Source organism: Xenopus tropicalis, chromosome 2 (assembly GCF_000004195.4).
Source record: "Xenopus tropicalis strain Nigerian chromosome 2, UCB_Xtro_10.0, whole genome shotgun sequence".
In the NCBI taxonomy this organism is placed as follows: Eukaryota; Metazoa; Chordata; class Amphibia; order Anura; family Pipidae; genus Xenopus; species Xenopus tropicalis.
In genome coordinates, this window is record NC_030678.2 from 76,523,480 (window position 1) to 76,543,892 (window position 20,413).

Consider the following 20,413-nt stretch of genomic DNA (forward strand, 5'->3'; position numbering starts at 1 on the left):
CACTTTCAATTCAGAACTTTTTAGATGTTGCTGCTGTCCTTCAATTCCCCCTCCCTCTGCACCATGTAATTTTGTAACCAGCGCATAGACATGGGCATTAGGTCCACCCATACTGGCACAGAAACAAGATTTTGGCAGGATGCAATGCCTGCTTTGATAACAGTGTCCACAAAATGGTGCCGGCCTGTTCGCTGCAATTGTGAATTCCAAGGCTGAAGAAAATAAGATTAAAATAATTTATATAGTGTAAGTTAAGTTTATTTTGCTTGACAAACACAATAGAAAACAATTTGGAATTATTTCTTAAGGTGACAAGTCCCCTTTAAGCCCTCTTCATCTATAACATATTTATAAGAAAAAATACTGCTTTCTGAAATATACACTTGCATATCATTTAAGCAGTTTCAAAACATAGGAATCTACATCATAGTAAATTTACAGCATGTGTCAACATATTTTGCAGCTCTGTTGTATACATTAATTATACTGATTACATACAAACACTGTTGAAAGAGGCAAAAGCCCCCCGCTCATTAGCACTTACAGTCTAAAAGCAGACGTGCATAAGACAGTGTGTGCATCAAAGAAACATTCAGAGGGTTGGGAAAGATATCCGGAAAAGTATACTGGGGAATATTGAAGAGTGTGTAGAAAAAATATGCAGAGGGAGGAGACTGAGGCTTGCTGAGGAATATACACTGAGGTATAGCAGAGTGTTACTATTGTGAAAAGGAAGGGATGCATTTAGGAAACAGAGCATAATGGTGCTGCGTGTAGTATTTGTACTGTGTGGGATTTTATTGCAATGGATTGGGTTGACCATTCCCATAACAGGTTTCCATGTAAATAGGCAATGAGTCTGCACATCAGACTGAAACAAATGCTATTTCCTGCTTGTCAGCCCCATCCAATTGCAATGAATTTGCAATAAGCCTGCTTTGAGGCTTGTCCCTTGTCACTACCTCTTGCCTCCTAATTCCTGCAATTAAAGAAAGAGCTGTATGTTTCCTCAGTTATGGCAACAGATAGCAAAAATTGCCCATGTTCTACAAACAAAACTACTATGCAACATTTAGACATCTAAATGTTGCGCTGATACTTCATTAAAAAGAATGTCTTCCTAAAGCTATCAAGCACATCTAAGCAAACTGCAACATACATCTTGTTCAGGGTTGGACTGTCCCTCTGTTATGCCTGTAAAAATCCCACTGGCCCTGCTCAATGAAGTGCAGGGTCCTGTCGACTACCTGCTACTCTGCTGGGTCCTTAGGACCACCCAAAACTGTTTGATTTCTTTGGAAGGAACTGTGGAATGCATGGTCACCTTTTTTTGCAGGAGCTTCAGATTAGATGGAGGCAGAGTGTGGCAAGCAGCATGGCATGGCTGGGAGAGAAGAAATGTTTGTTCCATTCTGTCTGAGCAAGTATGTGATCCTCAGAGGGCATGCAAATTTTAGCAACATACCCCTGCTCATCCATGGTGCTCACATGCGTTTGGTGGGCCCCTGAGGTGAGTTTCTCCTGTGGGCCCCAGGGACCCCAATCCTACCTGCCTTATAGATCTGTAGTTCTGAATTTTATTTCAACCTAAGTTTAATTTGTGTGTTCTTTTCACAGTCTAAAATAACAATAGTTGCTGATGAAATTGGCCGCAGAAATTGAATTGTAAAAACCACTGGTATTATTGTAAATTTTGTAGAATCACTTTGTAGTTATTCTGGTTATAGGCACTTTAAAAATAAAACCCCATATGTAATAAAAAGTAGAAGTTTAAAAAGTTAAAACTAAGAAGTTTGCTACCTACTGATGGGTTACTGCACTGATCCTGGGCAAATTAAGTACCTTTTTATTACATAACCCCTATAGACTACTAATAATTATGGAAAATCACTAAAGACAAAATTTTCCTTTATCCACATGTCCTATTTTTCTCAGCATCATAACATGACTCCCAGGTCTGGATTGGGTTTCAAGATAGGCCCTGACAAGTACACAGTGGCCCAATCTGTCCCTCATTAGTCCACTAAATAGCACTACGGCATTATACAGCATCCCCTCTGGCATTTGCCAGAGTTCACAGACTGCATGTATGTGTCTCTAGACTGGAGCCAATCTTCTCCTGCTTTAAATGCATCCTTAAATGATTTTAAATGTTGCTGTCTATTCCAGTAGCCTGCTCTGCAGTACCATTTTTCTGATGGAAACTTCCATACTGTACAGGTATAGAATCTTTTATCCGAAAACCCATTATCCAAAAATTACAGGCCATCTCCCATAGAGTCCATTATTAGCAAATAATTCTAATTTTCTTTTTCTCTGTAAAAATAAAAGAATACCTTGTACTTGATCCAAAATAAACTACATCTATGTTGGTGGCAAAACAACTCTATTGGGTTTATTTAATGATTAAATTTTTTTTAGCGGAATAGTAATCCGAATTATGAAAAGCCCCATTATGTGGAAAACTACTGGGGTCTCGAACATTGTGGATATTAGATCCTGTACTAGATAAAATATGTATTTTTTTAAGGAGAACTGGAAAGACCAGTTTTCCTATCTACTCGGGATGCACCAAATCAGGATTCGGTTTAGGATTTGGCAAGTATTCTGACTTTTTCAGCAGGATTAGGATTCGGTCAAATCCAAGCCTCTGACTGAACTGAATCCTTAAAATTACGTGACTTTTTGTCATATGAACACAGAAGTTGAAATTTTTTTAACCCCCTACGTAACCTTATTTGCATTTGCATATTGGGATTTTGATTCAGTTCAGGATTCAGCTGAATCCTAAAATAGTGGATTTGATGCATCCCTATTATCTAACCCTTTTCTTATTAAAATGTATCTCCATGGTGAATTATGTTATTAAGAGCGAAGACACGGGGCAGCTAAATTGCCGCGATTAGTCACCACTACTGAGTTTTTTAAAAGTCACAGCAACTAACCACTCTGTGGGGCCAATTCACTAAAGGGCGATAAAGCTTATCGCATGCTTTTTTGTGTTAAAAAGCATGTGATAATTAAGTCCCGATTCATCAAGTCATTTTGCATGCGTTAAGACGCGTTATTTACCTAGCATTGCATTAATTCTCGCATAGAAATGATACTAACACATGATTCACAAACACATATGAAGCATTAAACACGCTAAATATTGCATTAGTCGAATATTAACATCTACTTGGGGCAGGCGGTACTTAAAGAAAATTGTGGTTCGTGAGCTTTTGGCAACACAACATGGACTTTACAGTGGGATTTTTTCAAGTATGTTGGCCCTAGAGTCATGCATCCTCCAATTTTCAGGGAAATTGTAATTTTCAGAAAAGTAGTTTTTCGAAAGTAATGGTTACTTGCGTAAAATCGTGCGCTAATATAGCAAGCAGCGAAATATATTGCGTGCAGTGGAAAATAACACACGCGGCGGGAATTAACGAAAGGATAACGCTCATCACGAGTTAAATAACGTAAAGAACATTGCGTCTTAATTATGACGCCTGTCCTTTTAGTCAATCGAGCGTTAATTCACAATAAGAAGCGATAACATTTTTTATTGCATGCTATAAATAGCGCTCATTTTAACGCACTTTAGTGAATCAGCCCGTGTGTCTTCACCCTTAGGAATGTCGGAGGAGCCCCACTAGACAGACAACAGATTTCGCTTTCTGTCACAAAGAAAGATCATGGTGTGCCTTCAAGTTCCCCAAGACTGACATTGCTAGCTTTTTTCTGCTTTACTTGAAGGTCGCTTTCTTGATCTTCAGTTATAGAAGCAAACTCCCTTTAATGTTTGCTACATGCTTTTATTTACCTTATCAGATTTAGAGAATAGACTTCATGGTTTGCTCTCCAATAAGTCAGCATATTTGTCAATAAGTACTAAGTGCACTAATAACACCCTTTAGCAGGTATGCATGTGCCATTAGTAGGTCCACTCCTGCCTCGACCCCTTCAAACTACAGCGCAAGGGGGATTTAAATGTGATTTCACTGTGGTCAACAAAGAGCAGCTACACTCTGCACAACCCTCTAGCGCCACCCAACGCTCAGCTCAGTCGCTTTTGTGACACATGGCAGGAATTTAGCAAGGAGAAACATTTGACATGTTGGACTCTATTGGCAAAGCGTATGCCTATTTGCAAAGGGACAGCTTGACACTGAACTATGTAATGCGATTTCACGTCCCAGGCTGTACGACTGTCTGTTTACGCCATGCTTCTAAGACGCTGAACGTAAGAAACAAGCAGCCCTGCTTCCAGTCTTGCTGAACTACAAGTAAAAATGGACAGAGTAGAGGATGTGAGAGTTGCAGGTCAGCAACAGCTGGCGAACCCACGACATAATCTTCCGACTTCCGAATCCGTGCCAGCGCGGTGGGTATGCTGCACAAGGCACATGTAGGGAAGGGGATCCTGGGTGCGGGATAGGAATGGGCAGGCACAGCTCATCTTACTGGAAAGCTCGCACTTTGGACTCTGGCTGGGCACTGACTGACTCAGTCCGCCTCCTTCTTCGTATCAGGAGTGTTAAAGACAGGGAAAGCAGCGCTTAGAGGGGGACTCAGCCAACCCCTGTGTCCACTTCCTTCCCCTGCAAAGGAGGGGGGTTGGGGTACAGTTCTACCCACCCCAATAGTCCCATACTAAAGCAAGCAGCACCAGTGCAGCTCGGGTGACCTTCTGCGATCTGTCTCGCCTAGCCCCTCCCAGTCGGCTCGGGTTCTGTGGCGCATCCCACCCCCCATTCCTCTCTCTCCATGCTCGGAGCATTGTGAGACAACTGGGAGTCGCGGTGTGTGTGCAGTGGGCTCTCGGGAAACGGCAGCCCTTGGACTGTGTCATGGCGCGGAGGAGAGGAGGGAACCCGTCCCTGAGTGCTGCCCTCGCCTTGCTGCTGCTATGCAGGCTGTGCGGTGAGTTCGTGTTGTGGGGCGGGGTTGCCCAGTGTGGGTAATGGGGGGTTACTGGTGGTGCCAGGAAGCCATGCACAGTCATGCCATGCTAAGAAAATTCCCTACCCCACCCTGTGCCAAGTCCCCAATTCTCTGGCAGATCGGGGATCTTTGTGCAACAGGACCGTTACTTTCCCTCAGGCACCATGTTCCAGGCTACTGCTATAGGCAGGAGGGGCGGCCCCACGGTAATACTTCTTAGCTGACATGGACCGCTGTCCTGCCCCGTGTTGGGAATGTCCGAGGTACTTCTCCACGGCTACAGCCCTGAATGGGACATATAGTTTAACTACAGCTTGCCCATCCTTGTTATAACCCTCAAAGTCAGCTATACCATTTGCAGGTTTCCCAGTGGTGGATAACTTAGCGCTGTCCAGATGTTGATCAACTACAACTCCCACCATCCTGTTTGTGCGATGTTGGGAGGAATTGTCAACGCCATCTGGATACCCATGTGTGCTTATAACCCCTCCCTGTCATATTAATAATGGTGTCATTAACTTTGTGTGGTTAAAATCCCAAGATCAACCTCCCTGTCTTTGAAGACAATTGTGTGACACAGGGGCTGAAGCCTCTTCTTTTTCACAAGTTAGTTTTATTGTGCTAGGGCCTGCAAGCCTTTGCTATAAGTGGAGGGAGGCTGCCTAGCCCATTCCTTACAAAGAACTAGGGCTTGGAGTTCTGTGGCAGGAAAGTGGCCACCTCTGAGTGGGTGACCCTGGGAGACCAGTGATGTCACAGCTCCCATAGGTGCAGCCACTGGAGGCGGATATGTTGCTTGGAATCACGGCACTGCCTCTCTCATCACTGCTTTATGATGCTGGGTGACAAGAGGGATTAACCTTCACTTTGCTGCTTTGGCAACCGCCTCTATATGTGTATTGTTAGGGATGAATGCACTTTATTGCTGTGTGGCTTTGCATGCATAGTTTCCTGGCACAGCCATATGTGCACTGGTGCTCCTTAGCCATAGTTTTATTGACTGTTGTTAAACTACCATACCAGGGAATGGGAAATGACCCAGGGGTCTCAAAAGACTCATCCACAAAGTGGCAAAGGACAGTTACTTGGCCCTGCAAGCTTTTTAATCTTACATATTGACAAATTACCAAGTGCAGGTGTCCTGTGCCACATTGTGTCCTTGTGTCCCTCCAATAGGAAACCAACACAATAGACAAACAGCTGTAAAGCGGGCGAGAACATGGAACATATTGCCATATACCCAAGGAATTTATAAATATTATTACAAATCCCAGCTGGAAGGCTGCAGGCCGTTTATACTGAATTTATAGCCTACAGTACAGTGACATGGGCAATAAAAAGATATATTTTTGGTAGTATTTACCATGCTTCATTGTCTAGCTTGAGCATTTAGCTAAGGGTGCATATTAGCTAACTGGTTGCAAAGCTTATTTATTCCTAAAAAACACTTTTGATGTGATTTTAAGTTGAACTTAAAACTAATTCTGTAATGTTGACACCAAAGGAATACAATACCATTTGCATTTCTTCATAGATATGTTCTACATATATTTAGTAAACTTTGGAATGTTGTCTTTTTGGGGGTTAAGTGCACAGAATTGTATATTTGAAAGTCTCTAATAGCACTAGAGAAAACACTGTACTACTGTGTTGGTGTTTTTATTGTTATTTAATTTATGTCTGCAGTGTTTCTGTCAGCTTACAGTGATCCTATACAAAACCCTTAAATTCTAACAGAGTTGCAGTACTTGAGTGCTATATCATTTGTCTGTTACATAACCTTTTGGCGTGACCGCTGCTTTGACCCCCCATTGCCCATTTGCTCATTATGCTTTGTCTTGTCTGATACACTGATGCCGAGACTTCTGAGTTCTAGAGGTTTTTTAGGATACTTGTATTGTTTCCTAAAACAAAATGTTGAGTATCTTGTAATGCATCTATGCACTGGCTGCTTGATATAGAAATACTAACCTCAAACATGTATGTGTCAGTGCAATGTTGCAGCCAAGGACATGTGAATGTTAATCCACATCATCTAACGATATCATCAAGCACATGTGTTTAAAGGGCCCTTGCATTAGATTTGTGAATATGTAGCATCCAATGAGTCATATGGAAAAACATTCCATGCTGCCATACAGCCTCGGATATACGAGATATTGAATTAGTTGGCTTTTAGCAGACTAGAAGACGTTATTTAACATTGCTGTATCAGTTCCTGCTGTGTGTGCCATAATAAATGACAGGCACCTGACCAGGAAGTTAAGAAAAGACAGGGTATAAAATGACATAAACAATGGAAGCATCCAGTTTATTGTAGGCAGCACAGTAAGGGTGTGGGCATACAAGTATCTTTACATAAACCAAAATATTTGATGTCAGGATTGGGACCCTAGGGCAACCCTGATTAAAAAATGTAACACACCCATTTCATTTTTTTAAATTTTGTGTTACGGTCTTTCAAAAATTGTTTAATAGAATATTGATAGTATTTGGCAGAGTATGTTGTAACACATATAATTTACCCTAAGCTAAAAAAAAAAACAAAAAAAACACTTAAGGGACCCTAACACTTTCAAGTTGATATGCTGATTTTTCTGGGGTGGTGGAGTGCAAGGATACCACTGCTGTCTATTATTACTACTAAGGCGTTCAAAATAGGTGTTCCTTTTTTTTGTAAATGATGTCACCACTAGCCCATGGCTTCAATAATAAATGGCATTAGAATCTCACTCAGCAAGTCAGTTGCAGCTATGGACACAAGCCACTAAGGGTGCCATAGCATTATCATAAAGTCCAGGCTGACTGTAATTCCAGGGTAGTCTTGTGTCTGTGCCACAGCGGCATGCAGTTCATCAGTGCATGCTAGGTGGGCACATTGGTGTTTGCCACAAGATGCCAGGTAATGCTTTGGACTTGTTTTCTTAAATGAGCACTATGAGGTGTTCTGGGTGTCAAGTATATTTTGCTTTACTGTCTTTTTATACTAATAGAATTATGTGTTCAGTAAAGGCATCCCTACACAGGTTTACTTTCTTGTTATCTGAATTATGTGCTTATGGGAGTGATTCGAATAGGAGTGACAGGAAGGTGTGTCAGAACTGATGGGAGACATTAGCAGAGCTGATTTTGTGTCCAGAAATTCCAGGTACATTGTGATGGGATCATAGGAAAGTCTGTATTAACAGATGCCACAGGATGTAAAGACAAAAACTGTTTATACTGCCTGACCATCTTTGTTCATGTATAGCCACCTTTAAAAAGGTGCACTTTTTCACCAGTGCAGTAACCCATAGCAACCAGCCATTGATTTGTTTTCATTTTGTAATTTGAAGTGTGCTCATCAGTCGTCAGTTTATTGGTTACTATGGGTAACTGCATTAGATAATTTTAATTAGATACCTTGTGTGACAAAGAATACTCTATATACAGTGTGGGGTTTCATGGTGGGACATTTTTGTCAAATCTGGGAATTAGCTCCCTGTACATCTGAGGGTCACCTGAGCTACTTGTACATAGATCTAGTTGCTGGCAACTGCTGATACATGGTGGCATGTGTCAGCTCAGTGTGACTTGCTGGCTATGGGCCAGCTCAGTACTAACTAAACACTACTGACTGTTTCATCAAGAGCCCAAGTCACAGGGAGACAGTGACCTGGGTAACAACAAGGATGTCTGTACTGTTCCACTTTATCCCATTTGATGCATTTTACTCTGCAGTGCATGGGCACAGCCCAGACCAGCAGCGCAGTTCAACAGAGACCAGCAACTGGCTAGTACATTCTCTGTTTTATAGGGATCAAAGTCCTCATAGTATAAGTTAGTGTAGTCCCAACTTTACCCCTGCAGTGGTCAAAATATTTGATATACCTGAGATATCTGAGGGCCAGGTTATATTAAAATCCTAATGTTGTACAGAGTAGTTAGTGTGAGAATGCTGGGCACCATTAAAAATCATTGGAGGTCACATCCAGCTTGTAAAATGATGATTTTAATGCTGAGGTAACTAATCCTGACTATTGTACACTTGACTGTGGGTTAATGATATTTAAAAGGCATTTGATATGTACAGTAAAAAAGCACACTGACTCCTGGTAAATGGATTGCTCTAGTCAGTTGCTGTTACCACTGACAAACCCTAGATACCTCACAGTCACTTTCACTTCCTACCCCTTAGTGACAATGCAGTGTTGTATGGAGAAGAATTAGTACAGTAGCTAGCATAAGCAGATTATTAGTGTACACATGCACAGTTTAATTGGCTATTTAACAGGAAAATCCTGAGAGGCAAATTCATTTACATAGGAAAAAAAATAAAGTGAATTGAAACAAAAAACTTTCCTGACCAAATTGGGTGACCAGGTTGGACCACTTGTGTTCTGCAAACATTAACAGGCTGCATTTTTTGATATAAACATTCTTGTGTCAATTATAAACACCATAGTTTTATGGTCATAGATTTCAGTCTGTAGGTACAGAATGAATGACACGTCCAGGTCAACTTTAAAGGTGCGTGAACTGCAGCGTCATTCAGCCATTGTTTATTTCACTTTTGTTCCAGCATCTGTGTTTGTTTTATGGTCTGCAAGTTCCTATTGTTGCAACTGCTGAGTCTTGCATGCAAAACTCTAAGCAGTCACCTAGCTTAACCAAAATTGACCTTTTTGAACAAAACATCACTTAGATGTGAGGGTACCATTGCATTGCAATGCAGTGCTTTTTTTTTTTTTAAATTTATAATTTGCTGGTATCATATCCCTTTTATAGATGTACAAAAGTTTAAAAAGTTTGAAAGCAAAATACTTTTGATTATATTTTTATTTGCTTAGTAGTTCTGTGACATGCAGAACATATTGTCAGAAAACAACAATTTACATTGTTCAGAAGTGCGACTAAAGGGCCGGTTTAGCAAATGTCAAGACAAAATTTCACAGAAATTTTCTCTGTGCTCTGATAAACTACAGTCACACTTACTGCTGCTGCTGCAAGTTAGAGTGATATCGAAGTAATATAGTCTGGGGCAAAAAAAAGTGGATCAGTTAGTTCTGAATTTAGGTTTTGTATGCTTCCATAGACCAAATGTTATTTGTTTTTGTGATGATCGATAGAAGGGGAAATAATTGCAGTCCCATGTTCCTTTAGTCTAAAACCTAACAGATAAAAATTCCTAAACCTGCTTGGTAAAGACCCACAATAGCAGCCGTCCGTGGGTTTACCGTCCGTGGGCGACCTGGGACAGTCAGGAGAATTGCTATTTGTTTATCGAGGCATTAATGGAAGCCCAGCTTGAAGGTCAGGTAGAGTAAAATTAGGGGTGAATGCTTATTTGCTTTCCTTTCTGTTCTTGGTACTGTAGCAACAGTGTTTCCATATATCTTTTTTTTTTCCATATATCTTTAAGCTTGTTATTAGCTGAAGAGCCTCTGTGTCTGTCAGTGATCTAAGAGGGCCATAATGCACATAACAAGGTTCAACACAAAAAGAAAGAGCAAAGTACAATGCAAGTACCAGCATTTGGTTTGTGTATTGGTTAATGATCCACATAAAATGTAACTTTGTAATAATTATGATTATTAAACTTATGGATTTGTTTCATGTTAAAAACGGTCACACCTCATAGACAAGGTTTTCCCGAAGAACCCCCAGTGCATTTTATTGGATTGACTGCTGCTTTGAGCAAACATTTTTATTTGTCTTGAGCACTTAAGAAAGTTTATAGCTATTAATAAATAGCGAAGGCAAGTGTCTGATACATCCCAACATAGGAATATCAAGAAATCGGTCCATGTAATGCAGTGGTTCTCAACCTTCTAATGTCGCGACCCTTTAATACAATTCCTTATGTTGTGGTGACCCCCAACCATAAAATTATTCCTAAGACCATTGGAAATATGTGTTTTCCGGTCTCAGGCGACCCCCAAAGGGGTCCCGACCCACAGGTTGAGATCCGCTGATTTAATGATACATTTTGGTACCTGTGTACTTTTAAGTTACATACATCATATATTCATGTTTGTAATTCTGACATATACTTTAGAATAGATATTTACTTAATTTTATCAGAAAGCATAATATTCAACTCAAAGTTGTTGCTTGGTACTTTTATAGTATATAGTACTTTTACATTCTTATCCAGGATTTTCTTATAGGTATGTTGGAATTTTCCTTAGTAAGCTATTAATATGTACTAACCTGACCACCATGAAAAAGGCTCTGTTAGAGGGTTAGATGATTAATATGTATTCGATTTTTTTACAGAGCGTGAGGCTCTTAAAAATAATCTACTTTTTATTACATAATTGTATTTATTGCAGATATATTTTTGGTCATTATTTAATGACTTTTAAACACCATCATAAATTATCTTGTCACAGTTTACCTACCAATGTAAAAAGCCAATATGTTTAATCAGATGTCTCTGCACCAAATACTTTGAAAGCATTTGCAAGGCCTACTAATGTTTTTTTTTAAAATGTAATTGAATTAAAGCACTTTTACATTTAAAATCTGCTGTTAAGGATATTATATAATGAGATTTTCCTTATCTTATTTTTTATTTTTGCAAGGGGTGGATTCAGTAGATATTTATTTGCAAGTATTAAATGCCTTTCTAAAACAAATGTATAACGAAATGATTTCACAGTGGCAAGCCCAGCTACAAAACCAGCACATAAGTGCTTTATTTCTGTTTCAAAAATCTAAATTTAGTTTAGCAACTGAACTGAAATTATATCTTGCAGGGGGTGGATGGAGATTTTAAAAAGACTGGACAAATGCAGGAGACAGGGAGCCTGGTGTCCTTAAGTGTCACTTCCACATTCTAAATGTTTAGTCAGTGGCATTTAGGATGTAGAAATGTCAGTTTATGAGACTGAGCAGTATACACTGCAGGAATTTTTCCCTCTTTTGTTTAATGTTGGTGGTAACTGCTTAACTCATCTCCATTAAGTGCTTTTGTGTGAAATATTTATAGAGCCAGGGACAGAGGAGATACACTGAAATATATCTATATGTGTATACAGTGGTGTGAAAAACTATTTGCCCCCTTCCTGATTTCTTATTCTTTTGCATGCTTGTCACACTTAAATGTTTCTGCTCATCAAAAACCGTTAACTGTTAGTCAAAGATAACATAATTGAACACAAAATGCAGTTTTTAAATGAAGGTTTACGTTATTAAGGGAGAAAAAAAACTCCAAATCTACATGGCCCTGTGTGAAAAAGTGATTGCCCCCCTTGTTAAAAAATAACTTAACTGTGGTTTATCAATTTCAATTTTCAATTTCAATATCAATTTCTGTAGTCACCCCCAGGCCTGATTACTGCCACACCTGTTTCAATCAAGAAATCACTTAAATAGGAGCTACCTGACACAGAGAAGTAGACCAAAAGCACCTCAAAAGCTAGACATCATGCCAAGATCCAAAGAAATTCAGGAACAAATGAGAACAAAAGTAATTGAGATCTATCAGTCTGGTAAAGGTTATAAAGCCATTTCTAAAGCTTTGGGACTCCAGCGAACCACAGTGAGAGCCATTATCCACAAATGGCAAAAACATGGAACAGTGGTGAACCTTCCCAGGAGTGGCCGGCCGACCAAAATTACCCCAAGAGCGCAGAGAAAACTCATCCGAGAGGCCACAAAAGACCCCAGGACAACATCTAAAGAACTGCAGGCCTCACTTGCCTCAATTAAGGTCAGTGTTCACGACTCCACCATAAGAAAGAGACTGGGCAAAAACGGCCTGCATGGCAGATTTCCAAGGCGCAAACCACTTTAAGCAAAAAGAACATTATGGCTCGTCTCAATTTTGCTAAAAAACATCTCAATGATTGCCAAGACTTTTGGGAAAATACCTTGTGGACTGACGAGAACTTTTTGGAAGGTGCGTGTCCCGTTACATCTGGCGTAAAAGTAACACAGCATTTCAGAAAAAGAACATCATACCAACAGTAAAATATGGTGGTGGTAGTGTGATGGTCTGGGGTTGTTTTGCTGCTTCAGGACCTGGAAGGCTTGCTGTGATAGATGGAACCATGAATTCTACTGTCTACCAAAAATTCCTGAAGGAGAATGTCCGGCCATCTGTTCGTCAACTCAAGCTGAAGCGATCTTGGGTGCTGCAGCAGGACAATGACCCAAAACACACCAGCAAATCCACCTCTGAATGGCTGAAGAAAAACAAAATGAAGACTTTGGAGTGGCCTAGTCAAAGTCCTGACCTGAATCCTATTGAGATGTTGTGGCATGACCTTAAAAAGGCGGTTCATGCTAGAAAACCCTCAAATAAAGCTGAATTACAACAATTCTGCAAAGATGAGTGGGCCAAAATTCCTCCAGAGCGCTGTAAAAGACTCGTTGCAAGTTATCGCAAAGGCTTGATTGCAGTTATTGCTGCTAAGGGTGGCCCAACCAGTTATTAGGTTCAGGGGGCAATTACTTTTTCACACAGGGCCATGTAGGTTTGGATTTTTTTTCTCCCTAAATAATAAAAACCCTCATTTAAAAACTGCATTTTGTGTTTACTTGTGTTATCTTTGACTAATAGTTAAATGTGTTTGATGATCAGAAACATTTTGTGTGACAAACATGCAAAAGAATAAGAAATCAGGAAGGGGGCAAATAGTTTTTCACACCACTGTATGAAGCAGCTCAGGTTGATAATTAAAAGGCTTGCCGAAAATACGCGCTATATGCTCCTACCTGTGCCTGCACCCGAATGAATGGAATACGCTCGGGTGCAGGCACATGTATCCGATATCTTTGCATTCTCTCGCGTTTTTATGCGGATTTCGGCTACATTTGCCTGCACCTGAGCGGATTCCATTCAGTCGGTTGCAGGCACAGGTAGGAGCATATGGCGCATATTTTTGGCAAGCGTTTTTCGGCTTGCCGAAAAATACGCCATCCGCATTGTGTGGCATTAGTCTTAGGCCAAAGCAGAAAGCTCCAGTCTGGGGAAAGACACAGGAGCTCACTGAGAGGCCAGGAATCACTACAAGGTTGGAACTTTGTTTTGCGGTAGGCCTACTCCTGGTTAGGATAACTGACCTGTGTTAGTTAGAGCCCATTAAGTGGCAATCATTTTATGTTGAACTGTTTATTTTGTTATATTTGCTTCAAGTGAAAATAAACTTCCTGAAAGATACTACTCTCTCATGAGTTGTGATTGAGTCTGGGCTGCTTTACCCTCACAAACCAGGTCAAAACTAAACCCTGATTTTACAGTGGCTTGCAAAAGTATTCGGCCCCCTTGAACTTTTCCACATTTTGTCGCATTACAGCCACAAACATGAATCAATTTTATTGGAATTCCACGTGAAAGACCAATACAAAGTGGTGTACTTGTCAGAAGTGGAACGAAAATCATACATGATTCCAAACATTTGTGTGCGTAATTATTCAGCCCCCTTTAGTCTGAGTGCAGTCAGTTGCCCATAGACATTGCCTGATGAGTGCTAATGACTAAATAAGAGTGCACCTGTGTGTAATCTAATGTCAGTACAAATACAGCTGCTCTGTGACGGCCTCAGAGGTTGTCTAAGAGAATATTGGGAGCAACAACACCATGAAGTCCAAAGAACACACCAGACAGGTCAGGGATAAAGTTATTGAGAAATTTAAAGCAGGCTTAGGCTACAAAAAGATTTCCAAAGCCTTGAACATCCCACGGAGCACTGTTCAAGCGATCATTCAGAAATGGAAGGAGTATGGCACAATTGTAAACCTACCAAGACAAGGCCGTCCACCTAAACTCACAGGCCGAACAAGGAGAGCGCTGATCAGAAATGCAGCCAAGAGGCCCATGGTGACTCTGGACGAGCTGCAGAGATCTACAGCTCAGGTGCAGAGATCTACAGCTCAGGTGGGGGAATCTGTCCATAGGACAACTATTAGTCGTGCACTGCACAAAGTTGGCCTTTATGGAAGAGTGGCAAGAAGAAAGCCATTGTTAACAGAAAACCATAAGAAGTCCCGTTTGCAGTTTGCCACAAGCCATGTGGGGGACACAGCAAACATGTGGAAGAAGGTGCTCTGGTCAGATGAGACCAAAATGGAACTTTTAGGCCAAAATGCAAAACGCTATGTGTGGCGGAGAACTAGCACTGCACATCACTCTGAACACACCATCCCCACTGTCAAATATGGTGGTGGCAGCATCATGCTCTGGGGGTGCTTCTCTTCAGCAGGGACAGGGAAGCTGGTCAGAGTTGATGGGAAGATGGATGGAGCCAAATACAGGGCAATCTTGGAAGAAAACCTCTTGGAGTCTGCAAAAGACTTGAGACTGGGGCGGAGGTTCACCTTCCAGCAGGACAATGACAAAACATAATCATGTGTTAGAATGGCCCAGTCAAAGTCCAGATCTAAATCCAATCGAGAATCTGTGGCAAGATCTGAAAACTGCTGTTCACAAACGCTGTCCATCTAATCTGACTGAGCTGGAGCTGTTTTGCAAAGAAGAATGGGCAAGGATTTCAGTCTCTAGATGTGCAAAGCTGGTAGAGACATACCCTAAAAGCCTGGCAGCTGTAATTGCAGCAAAAGGTGGTTCTACAAAGTATTGACTCAGGGGGCTGAATAATTACGCACACCCCACTTTGCAGTTATTTATTTATAAAAAATGTTTGGAATCATGTATGATTTTCGTTCCACTTCTCACATGTACACCACTTTGTATTGGTCTTTCACGTGGAATTCCAATAAAATTGATTCATGTTTGTGGCTGTAATGTGACAAAATGTGGAAAAGTTCAAGGGGGCCGAATACTTTTGCAAGCCACTGTATATATCATCATTTATTGGAAATATTTGGGGCCTGGGATTTTCCACGTTCCCCCCCCCCCCCCCCGTCGCAATTTGGATCACCAAAAACATTAAATAAACCCAGTGTGATTGTTTGTCAGCAATTTTGATTAAGCTAGTTTAGTTACAACTACACCTTATAACTGGTTCTTTTATTACAGAGAAAATGAAAATATTTTTTTAACAGTTTAATTATTTGCTTAAAATGGATTCTATGGGATATGAGCTTCAGAGATTTCAAGATATCTAATATCTGCATAAGAGATTCCATACATTATGGATGCAGACATTTACATTTACCATCTATATTCTAGTCTGTGTGTATGTACTTTAGGAGTCATTTACAAACAGAGTGACAAGCCCAAGCAAACCAATTTGGCTTTCATACATTGCCCCCTGCCTTGCCATAAGTGCCTGAAGGCGCCAGGCTTTGTGATCCAGAATGTTTATGTCTTTATTTAAGTTGTACCTTTAATTCTGAGGGAGTAGTAATAAATAATACAACAGCATAATTTATTTAGGTCAGATATATTCAGCTTGTATCATGAGCTCATTGGTTTTTTTGCCATATGCTTATTGCAATACAAAAAAAAAGTCTACTGACAGCCATAATTATTTAAGGGGTGCATCTGGCTGCCTTTAGACAACCCTGATTTCATGCTAGCAGTTGTAAAGTACTTTTAACCTTTCATGCTATGTAATAAGCATTTTCAAATATTTTCTTTAAAAATGACCTTTCTAATTTTGGTAATGTTGGTGACATTTTGTTGCCACAGTACATATTCAGACATCCTTGCATTACATAGAAACCATAAACTATACACCTGTTTTGTTTTTTCAGGCATGATATCCTACAAGCTTTGTTGAAACAGTTGTTCCTGGATGGCAGCAGGGAGTTTGCAAAGCAATAACACTGTTTTATCATTTGGCTTTGGGCTTTGACCCCACGTGTGGTTGTGCATTCTTCATGCATTTCTAAAATTACAGTTAATGTTTGTGTAAAACTGTTCACTGAACAAACTTAGAAAAGGACAAATTGCAGTCTGGTAGACACACTACCACTCCCAGCAGATATTCTGTGGTAGTAAAGCCAACTATATGGCATATTGTGCTAACATGCCAGCCAAATGTTGTCAGAGTTGCCCTTATTTGGTACAGAAATATTAAAGCAGATACATAGCATTAATACACGTTTTAGTGCTGCATTGCTCTAACAATTGCCATTGTCTCCCATTCTGTAATTCATTGTTGCAAAGTTTAATGCTAGCTGTACATGCACAAGAGGGTCTAATAGCTGACTAAAATATTGTCTATGACTAGAGATGGGCTGAGAGCTTGTGGCAGGACACCTGCAAATAGTGAAATCAGGCTAAATTTTATAACTTATAAATAAGTTATAGTCTGTAACTAAGGTATTGTGTTTCAGCTTGCTGCTCTTTTAAGCTAATGATCAACGCTGGTCAAATGGAAGCAGTAGATTTCGGAATCTTAGTTTGATCACAGTGACATACTGGTTTTGCTTGAAGAATTTAGATTTTTTGGGGGACTCTCTGTTATGGGTCACCCATGGGGATGCAGCCATAGAGAGCCATTATGCGAATATTCAGAAACTTTCTGTGGTATTTAAAGTTAAAGTTTCCCATGTTAACCCCATGTTCCATAAGTTGAATCATACCATTTGTGGACCACCTGCATCTCTCACCCCCTAGGAAAAGTATGGCAGTACTGCTGCATCCCAAAAGCCACAGTAATCTCTAGGGCTGGAGAGGGCTGTATATGTGCAAAAGTATAATTATAACATATATATAATTATAAATATTCATTTGTTTTTAGTATCCTTTGTTTCTTATATTTATCCTGGTCTTCCTCAAATCCTGCATCCACCATGTTTTTATATAATGTATGTCTTCCATGTTCTGTCAAATGTGTAAAGTAATATTTAAGTTGTTAAACTTGCACTAGGTCCAGTAACTAATAGCAGCCAATTAAAAATTTGCTTTCAAACAGGTGACCAGTAAATGCTGCTTCCTGATTGGTAGCTAAAGTTTACTTGACCAAATGCAAGCTTTACAACTATTATAAAGTTTCATGCTCAATCAGTGTTTGCTTATGGTAGTTTTTGTTCAAAACGGTGCCCAAGCATGTATGGAGTGGTATATAGTGGTATTTTGTTATTAGCGAAATGTTAGTCATTGCTAAATGGCAAACTTGCAGATTTTGCCCTGAAAACTTGATGGCTGAAATCATCTGCAGCTTGTGTCCCCAAGTTCTCCAAGTAAATGATGGGCTGGACTGTCAAATTTGGCACCTCTTTGATGGCTGAAAAGTTCTGGCTGAGAATATGCTCTTTGTGCTATGGGCCTTAAGGAACCAGTGTATTAAAATGTATTAGGTGGAGATGGGTGCTAGAGTTTGAGTAGGTTCCTCCTTCTGCTATCAGTTATGTGCTTTTGAATTTTTATAGATTTTATTTTAAATGTGTTTGTAATGAATATTGAGTGAATTGTGTTACCCTTATGGAGCCCAAATTTGAACAGCTCTGAATATTTTTCATCTGTTTACTTTAGAAACAGATTATTACCCACTGCAGTGCTTTCATAAGTGACTGTCAGTAAGTTTTGGTGTGAAAGGCTGTGTTGTTCTACAGAAGCTTGCACATTTCTTACAGCTGTATGTCAGTTTGTTTCGTACATGACCAACACAGGTCTGTAGAAAAGTGTTGATGAAGGAGTCAGACGTTAAAATGCACAGTTAAGTTTTGTGCCTGCAGCTTTTTATGTTTCAAGTTGTGGATTTTTAACTTTGCTTGCAATTTTTTAAATTGCTCGGCAATGTTATCTTAGAGGGGTATTTCACCAAAACTGTACAAAAAATTATACAAACAGTGATATTCTAATACAAATTGCAATTTTTTTTACTTATTATTATTTGTTTCATTGCCCCCTTTACCCAGTGCCTATAAATATGACTAACTGCAAAGATAGATTTATGTTATTCATTTTATTACCTTTATTTGTATGTATTCATATTGCAGCATGACTTTCAAACCAGTGCTTGCTTGCTAGTGTCGGTTGTCACCAGATTCTATTCTTGACATCATTGTAAGTTTAAGGTGAAGAAAAGTTCTTGAAATATTAGTGAACCCAACTTATCTACTGATCTTTGTGAGAATTTTAGACACTGATAAAGCGATGCTTATTTAGCCTTTGTCCTTTGTCATCTGCAAATGCCTTTGAGTCATTTCACACACTCAGCCGGTGAGTGGATCTGTGCCAGGACAGGTGCCTCTTACAGTCTGCTACACCATAAGGACAGTAACTGTAATAATACACCTTAGTCTATATGCTTTCATTTAGTATACCACATTTAGAAAAAATATTACTTTAAATATATTATTTACAAAGTTATTTTTTAAAACAAAATGATGTATCCTAACACACAGAAATAAGATTTTCATTACTGTTCTTGTTTTTGGAGAGATTATGTACACATACTACTTATATGGTGGGATTTAACATTATATGCAACATTACCCCCTCCCTGCCCCCCATGTAGCCATATAGTCATAGACTTTTAGGGTAGTCTACAGAGCTGGTACATTTTGTTCTCTGTTTTATAGATCATATGCAATGAAATTCATAAAGTCAGTTGAAGAGTCGCAAAAAGAAAATCTTCCCTAGTTTCTATTAAGGTGTTATTTCTGGTTCTGTTTTACATAAGATTGCCATTGTTTTCTTACGTCTTTCCATAAGGATTTTTATATCCTTACAAAGCCCCCTGTATTGAAATAATCCCTTTTACATCATTTTAGCAAGGATTAGCAACCAGTGAGCCCTGAGATAGCATGGGATAATATGAAAGATTCTTTATCTGCCTTTCAATCATAGTAATCATAATAATCAAGAATATTTAGAACAGTAAATAAGTGTTCCCCTCAAATGTCACCACCACTGACTTTCTAGCTGAGATTTAAGGAGTGTTTAGAAAACCATTTAAGTACTAACCTAACAATCCACAGTTACTGCTTCGGCTACAGGGTCAGCTTGACATTTTCAGAACCACTGCCATAGCATATACCGTTCTGTTATTCTTGATTGAAGATGCTCTAAGCATAAAATTCCTTAACACCAGTCAAATTTTAATTCAAAATTGTATAAGATTACACAATTCTTCCAGCTAATAGTGGTTCCAATAGATCCATGTGTATCTGCTGTTGTTTATAAGATAAATGCCAATTCTTATTTGAATTAATTTAAACCAGAGTTGCATTTCAGATAAATAATCAACATTATTAGTCAAAATTGAATCTTAAGAAATGTGTTTTCTGAACTGATATGATCACTAGTCACAATCATTATGTAACTTATTATTTGTGTTTAAACCACTTCTGGAAGGTATTTTAATCTTACTAGCTGTTTCTGGATCATGAGCTATTCATATAATGGTTAAAATACAATTATTTTTGGTGTCCTGTATCATATTGCAAAATCTACAAATGTGTGCTTGGAATCTAACCTCCTTTTTAATGATCACTGCTTAATCAAGAAGAACTAACTCAGAAATAATGGACTCCAGTTTAGATGCTAGTCATAGCAAAGATTTGTCCATTAATTAGGAGAAAGTCTGTAGTAAAATGTGCCCTTGTCTAGCTGAGGCAAAACAATGACTGTGACCTCTAA

The 20,413-nt window shown here is 39.5% G+C and overlaps 1 protein-coding gene across 1 annotated transcript in view; it reads left to right on the plus strand.

The window, feature by feature from the left end:
• Positions 1 to 4,064: 4,064 nt before the first annotated feature.
• nectin3 (poliovirus receptor-related 3) overlaps positions 4,065 to 20,413 on the plus strand; it is a 58,493-nt gene continuing 42,144 nt past the window's right edge. The window contains exon 1 of the mRNA XM_002940109.5: positions 4,065 to 4,908. Within this exon, the coding sequence (XP_002940155.1) occupies positions 4,836 to 4,908 (73 nt within the window). The 5' untranslated portion in view covers positions 4,065 to 4,835. The remainder of the gene's footprint in view (positions 4,909 to 20,413) is intronic.